A 14,029-nucleotide genomic window follows, 5' to 3' on the forward strand; every position below is an offset into this window, starting at 1 on the left:
ACATAACATTCAAATTCATAAAACAGACACAAAGATGTATGAACACAAGAGAATCAGGGGACTTGTTGGGAAAATGGACAACATGAAATATGAAAATACATCAAATTGTTTTCATCCCAAAACTGTAAAATAACTTTCCAGTAAGGTATCTTTAAGCATGTAGCAACTTCTTATGGCTCACAAAAACACCTATTTAAATAAATACTATCTGCATATGGGCTTCAAATAGGAATGTCACTCAAAAGATAAAAATAAGCAAGTTATTTATAGCACATCTTAATTACCATATTTAAATGGCACATTACTTTATGGCATGTGATACAAGTTTGTATTTATAGGGGAAAGTTTGTATAAGAAAATATTTTTTTTCTGAGATAAACCTGCAGAATCTTGTAAAAAAAATCAACTACAGTAAAAAGAACAAAAGGGGATGCTGGACCTGCAGACTGTATCAGGATTACTATAACGATACTCTTCAGCGGAGCACAATATTCATACACCTAACAGGCAATGAGACCAAGACAGCTACTGCTCAGACACACAGATGAATGGCTGGAGGGATGAAGGGATAAGATTTGGCAGGGAGCAGAGGGAAGCACAGTGAAGTAATGATGAATCTTCCCAGTGCCTTTAATGAGTTTAGAATGGGACGAAGCAAAGCAACATATTTTTCTCTTCCCAAAACACATCAAGAGCATGAAATAAAATATTATAAGATCATTTATACAACAAGAAACTAGATGGACTGGTCAAAACCACTACGCCATGAAACTATACTTCTGATACAAAAGAACTAACTTTCCACAGAAAGTTTCAGCTGGTCAAGCATCCAACTTCTTTTTTCCTCCTCCAAAATCAAATTACTTTGAACTTGTTTCGTCCCTGCAGCAATGCGATGCTCCCAGGTGTCCCTGCCCTGTCCAGCAGCTCCCGGTGCCCGACGTGCCCTATGCTGCGCACCTGGCCGGCCAACGTGACTCAGGAGATGTGTTTGGGGCTGGAAGTCAGTCTGGCCAGAAGACGAGGACAGCCACGGTCACACAAAACATCAGCAGCACCATGGCAATAACTTGATGCAAGGTTGTTGGATTTTTTTTTTTTTTTTAACCAAAAATTAAGACCTTCTCCCTGAAGAAAAACAATTCTGCACACACATCATAGTTACACTGCTGTAGCATTTCTTCCTCACTATCTATGACCTCCTCCTCCTTTTTCTTTTCCTTTACATTTTTTATTATTATTTACACTGTGAACATCTCCTGGCTGCCTTCCTTTCCTCTCTCTGCAAAAATCCTGGGTTGTTCTTAAGCATTTAGAACAATAAATATCTTTAAGATTTATGGTCTAACGTTTGGCTCTATTTATCTTACTCAGGTGAGTGGTCCAACTGAGCCCAAGGGAGGTGCAAGAAAAATGTTCTCCTGCACAGTGACACAGGAAACAATAGCTGCCTTCACAGCCGGACAGGGCAGAGTATACCACATATAGGTCACACGGTCAGCTTTGGATTTTTTGTAACAAACCAAAAATCACTTAAATAAGAGCACAGCTGAAGTCTGGAACTAAGCTGAACATGATTTTCACTAAATGTTTTTCATGATGACATTCTTAAGGGTTAACACCTCATTTAAAATATACAGTGATGCACAAAGTTAGATAGTATCTCCCCACTGAATCCAGCAGGGTTACAAAGGCACATTTCATATTCATGAGCGTGTTAAAATGTTTCACTCTTTTTAAACTGCAAATATTTGAAGATATGTAGATAAACATATTTTAAATTCACAGCACTTTCTCAAATATGAAGTAGCAGATTAACAAAATGTCAGATCATCCTCAGCTTCAAAAACTGTTCTAACGTTTTAGGTAAAGATTATCTACACACACACTAAAAAAAAAAATCACAGCCTCTTATGATCATAGTTCTCAGCTGCTGGATGTATTCAGACTATCAACTTGTAAGTTGCTCCCATCTTTGAAGATAAAACAAAGCTCTTGCAAGTCATGCTAACCTTCGCAAAATACCAGTTAAGATTACTCCATAGACCAGATGAAGAATAGAGGGAAAGAAAATCATGGTGTGGAGGCTGTATGTTGTGAGCTCTCTGAGTGTTGTGCAATCTCAGAGATTTCTAGCTTGGCTCAAAACCATGTGTTTTTATAGCAAATGTACAAGCAAATATCCTTACACATCAATCACAGCCCATCCTAAAACACCACCTATTCCATAAAGACCAAAGGTATAACAGATTTAACAGAAACAACTGACAGATCTAGAAAAAATGCAATTTCTTTTATTGAATTATATACTGAAAGTGGTTATCTAACAGTTGTTTGCTCCTGCTACACTCTGTGTCACCTGTGGGATGGTGGAGACCGGGGAAATTATGATGGCATCAAAGTAGGGCAATAACCAGAACTGCCACACTAAAATCTCAGCAAAAGAAATAGTAGAAGATTGAACAATAATTCAGAATTCAGTTAAAGAAAAGCATCCGAGTTTTGTTCTTTCAGCACTATTTTAACTATTAATTTGAAGGAACTTATCACTACTCTAGTTTCACTGTTTGCAAAGTTTCCCAGTTTATTTCTCACTAAATTTAGTAGGGCTCCTCCTTCCCTTTATTGTGCCAGCCTTCTGAGCCCCAATTCCAAAAAAAAAAAAAAAAAAAAAAAAAGTCTCTCCAAATACCTAGAACAATAGGTAACAACGAGATGATAACCATATCTAATGCCGTATTTGTCCCCTTTGCAGATGAAACTGCAGCCACAAATAAAAGCAGTTCCAAGTTTTAAAAGGACCACAATATGGAGGGGGGAACAACTAAGATACTTCTTCCAAGCAACGACTACCGAGCTGCTGACTGCATGAAAGAGCTTTGCCAGTAAGAACCTAACAGATACTATAAAAAAGGATTAACTACAAATTATTCTCGTCTCTAGACGGTCATCATTCTGCTCTCAGAGTTCATATTAATTCAACACAATTTTACTACTAGTACTCCCAATAGAAAAGCTTAAAATAACACATTGCAGACATCAGGGTCTACATTATTGACATCTTTATGCAGGGGATTATATGCCAACAGGCTGATCACCTACATGATACAGCACTACGCAGTGAAGGCCCGTCAATCTGAGATTTGTCACCTCAAGTTTCTAACCAATAAATGCTATTGCAAAAATAATATTTAAAATACGTCTCCTGCTGAGAGTGTATACCATGTGAACAAAAGTGTGATTCTGCTGGTCAAGGTCAACCCAAAGATCACAAAACCAACAACACAGCCAACATAGTAATGAGGACCAGAGAGGGAAAACTGCAAACTGCCAGCTGAGAACCAGAACTTTTCTATTGGAGGTTTAACCAATAGCATGGGCAGTATTTATTATCAAAACTGTGCTGAGCTCTAGTTAATATCAACATATTTATTTTAAAAATAAATCAGGCTTCATCAGAAATGAGAGAATTTGCAAGTTTTGTATGGTTCTGGGCAATAACCATTATTTTGTCCCATGTACTTTGTTAAAATACAAGAGACAACTGGTCGGTAAGCCAAGCTGGCACGTCATTCAGCAGTGGAACAGTTTATATCAAATGATTTGTATTCAGTTCTACCTTGAAACACATTCACTGATGCGGTCAGTGATGGCAGAATCCTAAAACAAACAACAACAGAAACCAACACAACTCATTTATCTTCCATCAGAAGCAGACATTCCCAGAAGGGGATACACTGTGGTATTCGGATAAAAGCAGCCACTATAAATACAGGTGATTTTAAAAAATGGCTATTTGGTGTCACAGATGGATTTTTACAACACTGCTTTACAAATTAAAAACAAAACAAATGCTTTATCACACCCTTTCCAAAGCAAGCCAGAAAAACAAGGAAAGAAAAAAGAATTTCAGTTTCGGTAACCAGCCCCAAACATTTTAAAGCAGATGGGCATCTAGAGAGTGTAGAAGGTGTGATTTCTCTCCTTTACACAGCTGCTAGAGCTGCAGAGAAAACAATGTTGTTTAGTTTTTCATATCTTATACATAAAACGTGTCTAATGGTTCTGATTTTATGCGTGAAAAAATGAGAATTTCATGCAGCTGCTTCTCAATTACACATCTGGTTATTGTTTTGCAGCTGCAAAGCTACCTTGAAGAACTGTAAAATATGGTGTGACAAGTCCGGAATAAATACCAGGAGTCATATTGTACCTTCTCTGTGGTATGTTGAATTTTTATCACCTTTTAGAATTCCTGTATCAAGAGCTATGGCTTCCGTCACCACTTTCTTTTATAAACAAAAATCTACTAATATATTTAACACAACTGAAATTTGTACGTGACCACTTTCTATACCAAACTTTAAATATGAAATTCAGTGCCCCATTTCTGGAGTATTTTTTCCTTTCCTTCCAAGTAGCTATTTTGGTAATTTGATCAAAAATCCAACACAGAAAACAATAAGTCAGCACAACATTAGTGTCAAACATCTGAAATGAGATTTTGATTTGTTAGCCCCCTAGCCATTACTCATATTACTATAAATCTATTGAATATGAAGACATTTGGTGACAAAGAATGGTTATAAAATACCTAACTACTGTAAGCAGTCTCAAGCTTGCATTTACTGACTCACTCTCAGCATGTAATTTTCTAACAAAGGGAGTAGATAAGAAACACAAAACAGATTTGCTTTTCATAACCATGCACTTGAAATTAACTATTTCAGTAAGTTCTCACTAGACATAGGGTCCCTCGAAGAATTTAACTTGAAACATTTAACTTGAAACCAAGAGGTTCAACAGCGCAATACCCAGTGGTAAGCTTTCACAAAGTCTTATTAATTTTGTTTCAAAAAGAATAAAACTCAAAATCACAGTCAGGCAAGCTACAAGTTTTATTTCTTTGTCAGTTTCTCTGGCGTGCAGGACACAACACGGGGTCATTATCAACAAATGCACGTGCTATTTGACAGCTCTCCCTTTTCCACATAGCTGCTAAGGGCTTCCATGGAAAAACGTTGCCAAGCTGAAGAGGAGAAACCGGGCATGCAGAAAAGCTAAGTGAGAAACCCCTTGCATTGTTTACCAAGGATGATACATTGCATAAGTACTGCTCTGCCTGACGTGTTTCTCCTTCTCACCTGCCTCTGAAAGTTTCTTTGCACAAAACCCAGAAGAAGGGCAGAGAACAAGCAGGAATTACAGGATTCATAAACAAACAAATGACACACACAAGAGGAGAAAGCAGCAGCATTTTAGGGCTCATGTCCAGGGAGAAAGGTCCTGCTACACAGCGGTGCAGAACAGCTGCTGTGTATTAAATCCTCAAATGGAAACTCTAATTCCACCTGGAGAGTGCCTTTGTGTGGTTTAGCTCCCAAGACAGCTTAAGTTAAAGCACCTAAAAGCAATCTTAAAGTAAATGAAGAATGTCCATAAAAAGAGCTAAGTAAAGAATAATTACTATATTCCAGCATTGCACTATAGCTGTATCACAGTAAATTCGCCACGACTTTCCAACAAAATCCTTAGCAAAGCAGGCTTCCGTGAATACAGCCTTTTAACACCTTACCTAACTCTGATTCTCCCTGATTCAGTAGATGGGGTAAACAAACTGGGTAACTGACATAATAATCATTAAGCTCCCCATGCCCCCCAAAATAAATTTAAACAGTAACGTACAAGATGTCACCTTCATAACTCTTAATCTAGTTTATCATTTACATCATTTTCATACAGGTGAGATTTTTAATATCGTTGGCACAACTGAATTTGGAAAAAAGTCACAAAAATCAAACCTTTTAAAAGTGGACAAATACAGATAAAGACACTGTAAGAACTGTTTACTAGTCGCTATTTATTTTCTATACACAGAAAGCTTCAATTCCACAACTTGTCAAGTGGAAGTTCCAGCAAATCACTTCAGGAAAAAAAAAAAAAGGTGAGTGCGTACAAATAGACAGTGCCTTTTAGCAGAATAGAGCTGTTGCATTAATTTGGTGTAATTAATTAATTTGTTGCAGGATGAGATATAACAGACTTCCACACAAAAAAAGGAAGAGCCTTCTCTCAACCAGAAGTCAGGAGATGCAAGATGGCATTAGGGAGAGATGAGAGACAAAATGGATACTATGAGGAAAAGGCTGTAAGAAAGAATAGGAAATTGGACAAAGGACAAACAGCAAGAAGATTAAAACCACAGACCACAGCAAGTTTTGTGAAGCTTTGCAATGGATGATGAAATACATAAAAGTGCATTCAGGAGGTGCCAATGAAGCCAAGATTGGAAGTAGCAGAATAATAACAGGTACTTCCTATTGTCAACTTGCAGCAAAATACAGGTACCCTCTAGTTTTGGATTTCACCACTTCGGATAGGCCAAATCCATTAACTGAAAACCTGCTAAATGCAACAGAGAAATATTCATGTTCAGTGTTGAACAGGGTCCAGAAGAAACTCATCCACCCCTAGCTTCCTATTAAATTTAAAAGGTTGTTTTCTAAATACTTACCCATTGGAGAATAGAATCATATTAGTCAATAACTTATAGCATCATTTTGACTGAAAGGACAGTTTTAGAAAGCTGTAATTTAAGTATAAAGAACTTTAATAAAAGCTGTCAGAGAACATAAGAGGAGTTATGGGAGAGCAGTTTCTTCACAGCGAGCAAGCTTGTTGCACACAGCTCCACAGAACAGCGTATTTCAGCAACATGTGAGTTTTCACCACATGCAGAAAGCAGAACCCAAGGGACTCTAAAAAATAACTAGTTAAAACTAATAAGAACTTTTTTTTTCTGAGAAATAACAATGTGCACAGGTGATAAATTATTGCTACACAGTGAACCAACCACACAATGGAAAGAAATATGGAAATCACAGAAATGCAGGAGGCAATTCCTCTCGTACCTACTCTGTCAGAGAAAAGGAAGAACGTTAGTTAAAGCATACATGCAAAGCCTTGATGACAGCAAGGAAGATCAGCTAAATAGGCAAAGAATTCACAGACTGAGGAGTAAATCGAGCAAGTCACTTAAAGTTAATTTGAAGTACAAATGGCTGCTCTCTACAGGATGCTCACAGAAAAGCTCCTCTAGGTATAACAAAAAAGAACCTAAATTCACATTTCTAATCCTCTCAGAAACTCTGAGTTCAAGGGTCTTTTCATTTTTCCTAACATAAATCTTAGATTAGTTATAAGTAGCACTATTACCACCGATTTCTTCATAATCTATACAAAAAAAAGAAAGTTACTGAACTAAGGACCCATTTTTGATCCCTTCTAAACACACACTGTTTTTCAGGTGGTTTTCCCAACTTGTGTTGGAGATTAACTTTGAGACAAGGGATCTAAACCAGCTTTTAAAAAAATCAAGTGTTTCATCTAAAGGAAGAAAAATCCCCAAGTGCTGAGATAGGAAGGAGTGCTGATCACATGACTGAAAACTTTCAATATTCTAAGAAAATGGTGAATAACAGGTGACAGGTAAATGACCACATAGAAAGAGGCTTCAATAAATCCCTGCCGTTGTTTATAAAATGTTTTACCTCTCCTGCCTGATAAAAAAAGCCTGCCTTTAGTCCAGAGCTGAATTTTGAGTTCTGTCACGCATAGGCAATAGAAATAGGATGTGCAGAGTCTACATTTTCTTATATTCTTCTAAAAAAAAAAAAAAAAAAGTGAATAAAGGCCTTGCACTCAATTCAATTGCACTTCTCTGCGATAAGAGTGTGAACACTGCACCTGACTGGTTCCTAAATGTAATGAAACAGTCTAAGTGGCAATGGGCAGCACTCTATTGCTTTTGTTAAAAATCAGGAAAAGAAATGCATGCCAAGCTTCTAGCATCCATTTAGGATACTCAGCATTTTCAACCACCTCCATAAGTTCTCTACTGATTCTAAGAGCCAATTGACAGTACCGAGTAACACCCTCCAGCATAATTATAATCCCTTTCAGCTTTGTCCATCTACTAGTTTAAAATGAAGGTTCCCTTAATAACTTCACCATCAGACAGAACGTAAAACACAGTGCACAAGTTGAAGTAGACTTAAGTGCCTCTGGTGGGGAAGGCTAGAGAAAAACGGACCCTGAAATGATGCACAGTGCATCTGCCCAATCCAAGCAATGAAAATGCTCACATCCTAATGGCGTGGGTGTGTGTATAAATAGATAAGAATATTTTTTTTTGCTTATATCAGTGCAATAGTATGCGAAAAAGATGCAGCAAAAAAGGAAATGCCTTCTCCAGATTAATAAACCCTGGATGTACCACTGTATCAAGAGAAAATCAGATCAAAAGACTTGCGAGTTAATACAGGAACAGCCAGATTATCTTACACTTCTAGTACCTCCATTTAACAGAGAACAAAGTGAAATATTCGGGAGCTGAGCATTTATCTGAAATGTGAGAACTTGTTTACAGATTGTGTTCAGATGGCAGATCAAGCAATACCTTATTGATGTAGCAAAACACCACAACACCTTTTTATTTCACTCTTGAAAACTTAGGAATTTTAGCATGAAACACAAAGTCATTTGTAACTGTGTTTCTTGGCATTCTATAAATATTGCCTCCTCTACAAGACTTACACCTGAAAATTGCTTAGCACGTAAAAGACACTGAATTCCTTGGGGCCTAATTCTGTATTCCTTACAGTACTAAACTTCTTTTGAAGTCAGTATTAGTGATGTCATTTTAATTTGCTTCACATCTGCCATTCTTATCTTAGAAGAAAAAAACTTTAATTTCATTAAAAATTCCTTGTAGACTGCCCTTTGTACTGTTGGTAAGTTTTGAAAATATTTCTGAGAAAACTGATATTCAGTGTATTCAGTATGCACATTAATCAAACAGAGAGCAATGGAGGAAATGAGCAAACTATAATAAAACTGCTGATACTGGATAAAGGTAAAGCCTTTCAAGAACACATGCATTAACACCTTTCTGACAAGTGAAGACAACAGTAGAAATGATTTGATCCCATCTTTTTTCACTGTATCAATGGGAACTTCAATAGCAAAACTGGTGACTACGGGCACGGTAGTACATGCTCAGTCTTCTGTATTTGGCGGGATTGTGATTTTTTTAAATAAAAATTAAAACTTTGTGAAGACTTCAGTATCAGCAATTTCTGTCCCATTATTTGTACCCCTCTACCACATAGAGAGATCCATACGAATGACAATGCTGTAAGATTAGTGAGGGAAAATATTGCTTTTCCTGTAGGCGAGATAAAATGCCTATAGAAAGAACCTCCTTTCACAAGAAAAATACCAAAATTTTGAATTGCAAGTTTTGATAGAAGACAAAAATAGAATAAAGTTGAGTATGCTGGCAAGCATCCTTTCTTGTTTGCAGAAGTTAAAGATAAGGACAGCTGCAACATGGCATATAATATCAAAACCCCCAATTTTTGAGCAGTATTTGGCAGGGGTGATTAGCCTTTCCTTTCACCATCTTTCATTGCAGAATGCCTGTCTATTGAGAACATCCCAAAGCTGCCTCCATTCCTTAATTTATTTTGGAATATTTTAGCCTCTTGTAGGCTAAAGGTTTTCATCTTGCTCCTAACTTTTTACTGGGCAGTGGTATATTGAAAAGACAACAGCCTGCATCACATCCTGCAGATAAACCTGAGTGACAGAAATACTACTTGTCTGAAGGATCATAAAGGAGCTAAAGCTGATAAAAACTTGAAACAAAGATCACAGTAGCAAAACTTGCGTTCTTAATGCTTCGTTTTCAAAGTGCATGTTAGAAGGAAGACAGCATACTATCAGAATGATTACAAGGATGCTGTTAATTATTTAGTGGATTGATGGGGTGTGTCAATCATTTCAACATGAAATAGCTTTCATACCATAAACCACGGCTCTTTAATGCCCACCAATGTAGCATGCTTGAATACAATTATATAAGATGAAGAAATGTATCACTGACTGGTAATTTTCTGAGGTGTTAACAAGCCAACCTAGTTAAAACACTCAAAATTTACACGATAATTTCATTAACTACAAAAGTTAATTTTTATTTCTTTTATTTAAATGTCAGGGAAAAAAAAAAAAAAAAAAAAACACAGACTAAGCATTTCTGTGATTTGCAAAACACCCAAGCAAGAGGTTATTCAAAATAAATCTAGCATCGTAAAACAGAAAAGGTTCACTGCCTTTAATGGAGCAATTTATTTCTGCAAATAGTTACAGGGATCTAGAATAGTTATAGTTATTGGATAGACTAATCCTTTTATGAGCTCAATCATGAAGAGGAGAGTTTAAGCACTGACAGATTTGTGAAAAACCTGCCACAGCCTCACTTAGCATTTCTTGATTTTCTCAGATGTCCAGATGCAAAGAAACCCTCCAATTTTATGAGCTTTGCTTTGTGTCAACTTTTTACAGTTTGTCCTACCAAATGACTGTAGAGGAGCATTTAATGCTTTGTTTCAAATACATTTTCAAATATTCTAGTTGACATAAGAAGGTTTTGATTACTGAAAAATGTATCATCTTAATGATGTTATAGAGATTTAGCAAGCCATTATGCTAATCCTATTCAGCTACTTGAGGTCTGATGAGATCTTTCATATCAGTAACTGAAAAGCAGTTAACTAAGTGGCCTGCCTGTACATTATGTAAAACATTAAAAATCTTCATGTTGTTAGACAATTAGACTACAGTAATGGCTTTCTTCCGGCACTTTGATGTATAGTATATTAATTTTAACAAAAGCTAAATTAAAAGTGGAAAACTATGCAAAATACTAATATTAACTTTAGAAAAATAGATAACTTTTTAACATTTAGCACATTTAAGATTCAGGTGACAAAATGTACTTAAATACATTGTTTTTAGCTAACAGGTATTAGATTACTTCTTTTTTTACCCATATGATCATTCTACGTTTACTGCACTAAAACGAGGATGTCGCAGAAACTAAATGACGTTCCAGAATCATTGTTTTCTCTCCGAGACACTACCAAATCTTTTTGTGATAGCAGGTAATTGAATTCACCTTTTCTCTTTTCCTCCTATGGAAAAATATACATGTGGCTAAACAAGGGTGTATATAATTCCCCCTTACATATTTTATTTCTTCATAGAAAGAACAGTTGAGGTTGGAAGGGACCTCTGTGATTGTCTAGTCCAATGCACCTGCTCAAAGCAGGGTCTGCTACAGCAAGTTACCCCAGACTGCATCCAACTGGATTCTGAGTGTCTTCAAAAATGGAGAGTCCAAGACCTTTTTCTTCCTTAGCTTTTTAAGAGAGCAAAATTTTGTTTGAAAACAACTTTCTGCAAGTTCATTTACTTTATTTACTTAAGTTTTATCAAGTATATATCAGCCATTCATGATGTTATTCTCAATTCTGAATTGCCAAAATGACATGAATAGCGTCATTTATAGACTGCATGCTACATGTTGCCTACCTTTAAGAAACATATTTCAGAAAAAATACTGCTGTTAAACACTGTTGTTCACATATGAAATAAACATTTATGGTCTGGATAATATATTAAACCTTTTCAATAAACCTCACTTTGAAGATTGCGTACAACTTATTAGAAAGCAATTTATTTTCCAGATTGTTATCTGGTGAAGCAGATTCCTCCCATTATCAGTCAACTTACTTAGTCTCTGAGCAGCCTCCAGGGCATCATTTGCAGAATCAGCCACAAAGAATCTCTGAACTGTAACCCCATGGTCTGCCATTAGTTTTTTGCTTTGGTACTCCTGCAGATTCAGCCATCGTCTAGGGGTTAATTGAACAGCCTAGAAAAATGAGAGGGGAACATAACATAATGCTCATTAACAACAGTTCATCAGACAGTCAACTGAGCTCTTCAGTCCTGTGGTTGTCTCAAGTCAGCAGTTGAACAACACTGTTTCAGAGAAATTGTAAAATACACATCGATTCCCTTAAGAGCATTTTCTTAACATTTGTGCATTCAAAGTATTCCGAAAGCTACAGAAGATTTTAAGCCACACAAGGTTCACTGGTGAACTCTGCTAGAAATAAAACGTCTTGCATTTAATGTCAACAAAGATTGGCAAACTTCATTTGAACAGTAATATTGTTTTATGTTAGTCTGTACTATAAAGGTACTATTAAAAGACCATTACCTTAAAACAAATTGCTTTTTTTCCTATTAAATATCTTTATTTACACTAAATCTTACAAAAATTCTCATTATAAAAATGGTTCTACTTATTCTATGCATATTTTCCAGCGTCTCTGGGAAGAAAAACAACATGGAATTACCATCATCCTGTATTAAACAACATGTATGTATTATCAGTGGTGTGGTACCTACGCTTGGCTGGTCTTAAGTACATCTTGTTGAAGAAGCCAGCACAACCACGCCAGCCACGCAAGGCCAACAACAACTAGAGAAGAATTTACACCGTTCTCAATGGTGGGAATTCTTGACACACCAGCTTGGATGTTTCTGTATACATATATATTTATAATGGATACAAAGATAAGGCAGAGTTATACACACAGACATCGTATTTGCTAGTTTCAGAGGTTAAACCATTGACAAGCTGGACATTACTGGTTCATTACTGAACGATTTAAAGAAAGTACGCTTTCTCCACAGGGGATGACTCGTTACGGATAAAAGCAAGAATTAAGGAGCTGTTAAGGAGCTGTTAACACCCTGTTAACATCACATGCAGTTCTGTAATTGTTGGTTTAAATTCAGCAACAATTTGTTGGTTTAAATTCAGCAACTAGCACAACAGACACTGTAGGCCCAGCTCTGAAAAAACATTTGAAGGGATGTGGTTTTAAGGTTTTTTGTTTATTTTTTGGTCTCAATAAGAAACATTTTTTCCCCTGAAGATGTTAAAAACACAATTCTGCAAGTACTATTTCTTGATAATAATATGAATTCCACAACAAACAGTTCATGTTTGCATAGACCTAACAGATCCAAGTACATCTTTGTTTTAGGTATCCCTCTGGATCGGTGAGCCCCTCTACTAGCAATTCAAAGAATTTACTCTGAAAGGTGTCACTGACTTCTGGCAATGGCAAAATCACAACTTATGTCAGCAAAAGATGCCCTTCCCACATGGAGAGGCACACTGTTGGCCTACTGGCAGAGAGCCCAGAATCAGCCCTCGGTTCCTCCTGAAGTTAAGGAGCACAGTAGGCAAGTTAGCACGGCATACTCAGAAACGTCAGACAAAGGGGATTATTTACTATACTAATACATTCATCTCTAACAGCATGATAAAAAATAGTTTCCTAATGAAACTTTATACTGAAAACAAAAACCTCCCCGCTGAAGTCTTTCAATAATGCATGCCCTTCATCACAATACTAGATTTTTAAATGCTGCACTGTAACAGAAGCAAACCTGTCTGCTTTGCTTGGTTTGAAACATAACACAAGATTGAGACATAAAGGAAATACAAAATCCCTTGTACAAAACACAAACAAATGCACTTTTAGTTTTTATTTCCCTATAGCCTGTGTTAGGCTCCAAGAGCTATCACTTGATGATCACTTCCACAAGGGAGTAACATGAGGAGCCGAGAGGCGCCCTGAAGGTCAATTCCAACCTCACCCAGAAACGGGACAAGGAATTCCAACCAAAAGTTGACACTACAAACCCGCAGTTTCTATCAATCTGCTGAAAAGCTTTGAGTGTGACTGGAAAAATCCACCATTTTTTAAGCATGACAACCATTAACCTTCTCTTTTTCACCATTTCTCTAAAGACTACAACAACGTTATTATAATAAGGATTTCAGCACACAGCATTACCAATCCCCACACGTAATCCACACGTACACACACACCGAAGAGAAGCATCACCTGAGAACACCTATCATTTCATGTATCTGGATCTGTACAGGCAGCCAGGAGTCTACTGATGTGTTATTTGAGCACTGTCATGAGACTAAGAGACATTTGCAAAGGCCCCCTCTTTCAGCTGTAAGAAGCAGCAAAAGGAAGAACAACCCAACAGCCACCAAGCCAACCATGCTTGCAAAGGGCCGGAGTAGAGCAAG

General features: G+C 36.9%; 1 protein-coding gene across 1 annotated transcript in view; it reads right to left on the bottom strand.

Annotated features, from left to right (window-relative positions):
* The window catches only part of SUCLG2 (succinate-CoA ligase GDP-forming subunit beta), a 112,824-nt gene that overhangs the window by 79,269 nt on the left and 19,526 nt on the right, over nucleotides 1-14,029 (bottom strand). The window contains exon 2 of the mRNA XM_035337725.1: nucleotides 11,635-11,776. Coding sequence (XP_035193616.1) covers nucleotides 11,635-11,776 — 142 coding nt within the window. The remainder of the gene's footprint in view (nucleotides 1-11,634; nucleotides 11,777-14,029) is intronic.

This window comes from Oxyura jamaicensis, chromosome 12, assembly GCF_011077185.1.
Source record: "Oxyura jamaicensis isolate SHBP4307 breed ruddy duck chromosome 12, BPBGC_Ojam_1.0, whole genome shotgun sequence".
In the NCBI taxonomy this organism is placed as follows: domain Eukaryota; kingdom Metazoa; phylum Chordata; class Aves; order Anseriformes; family Anatidae; genus Oxyura; species Oxyura jamaicensis.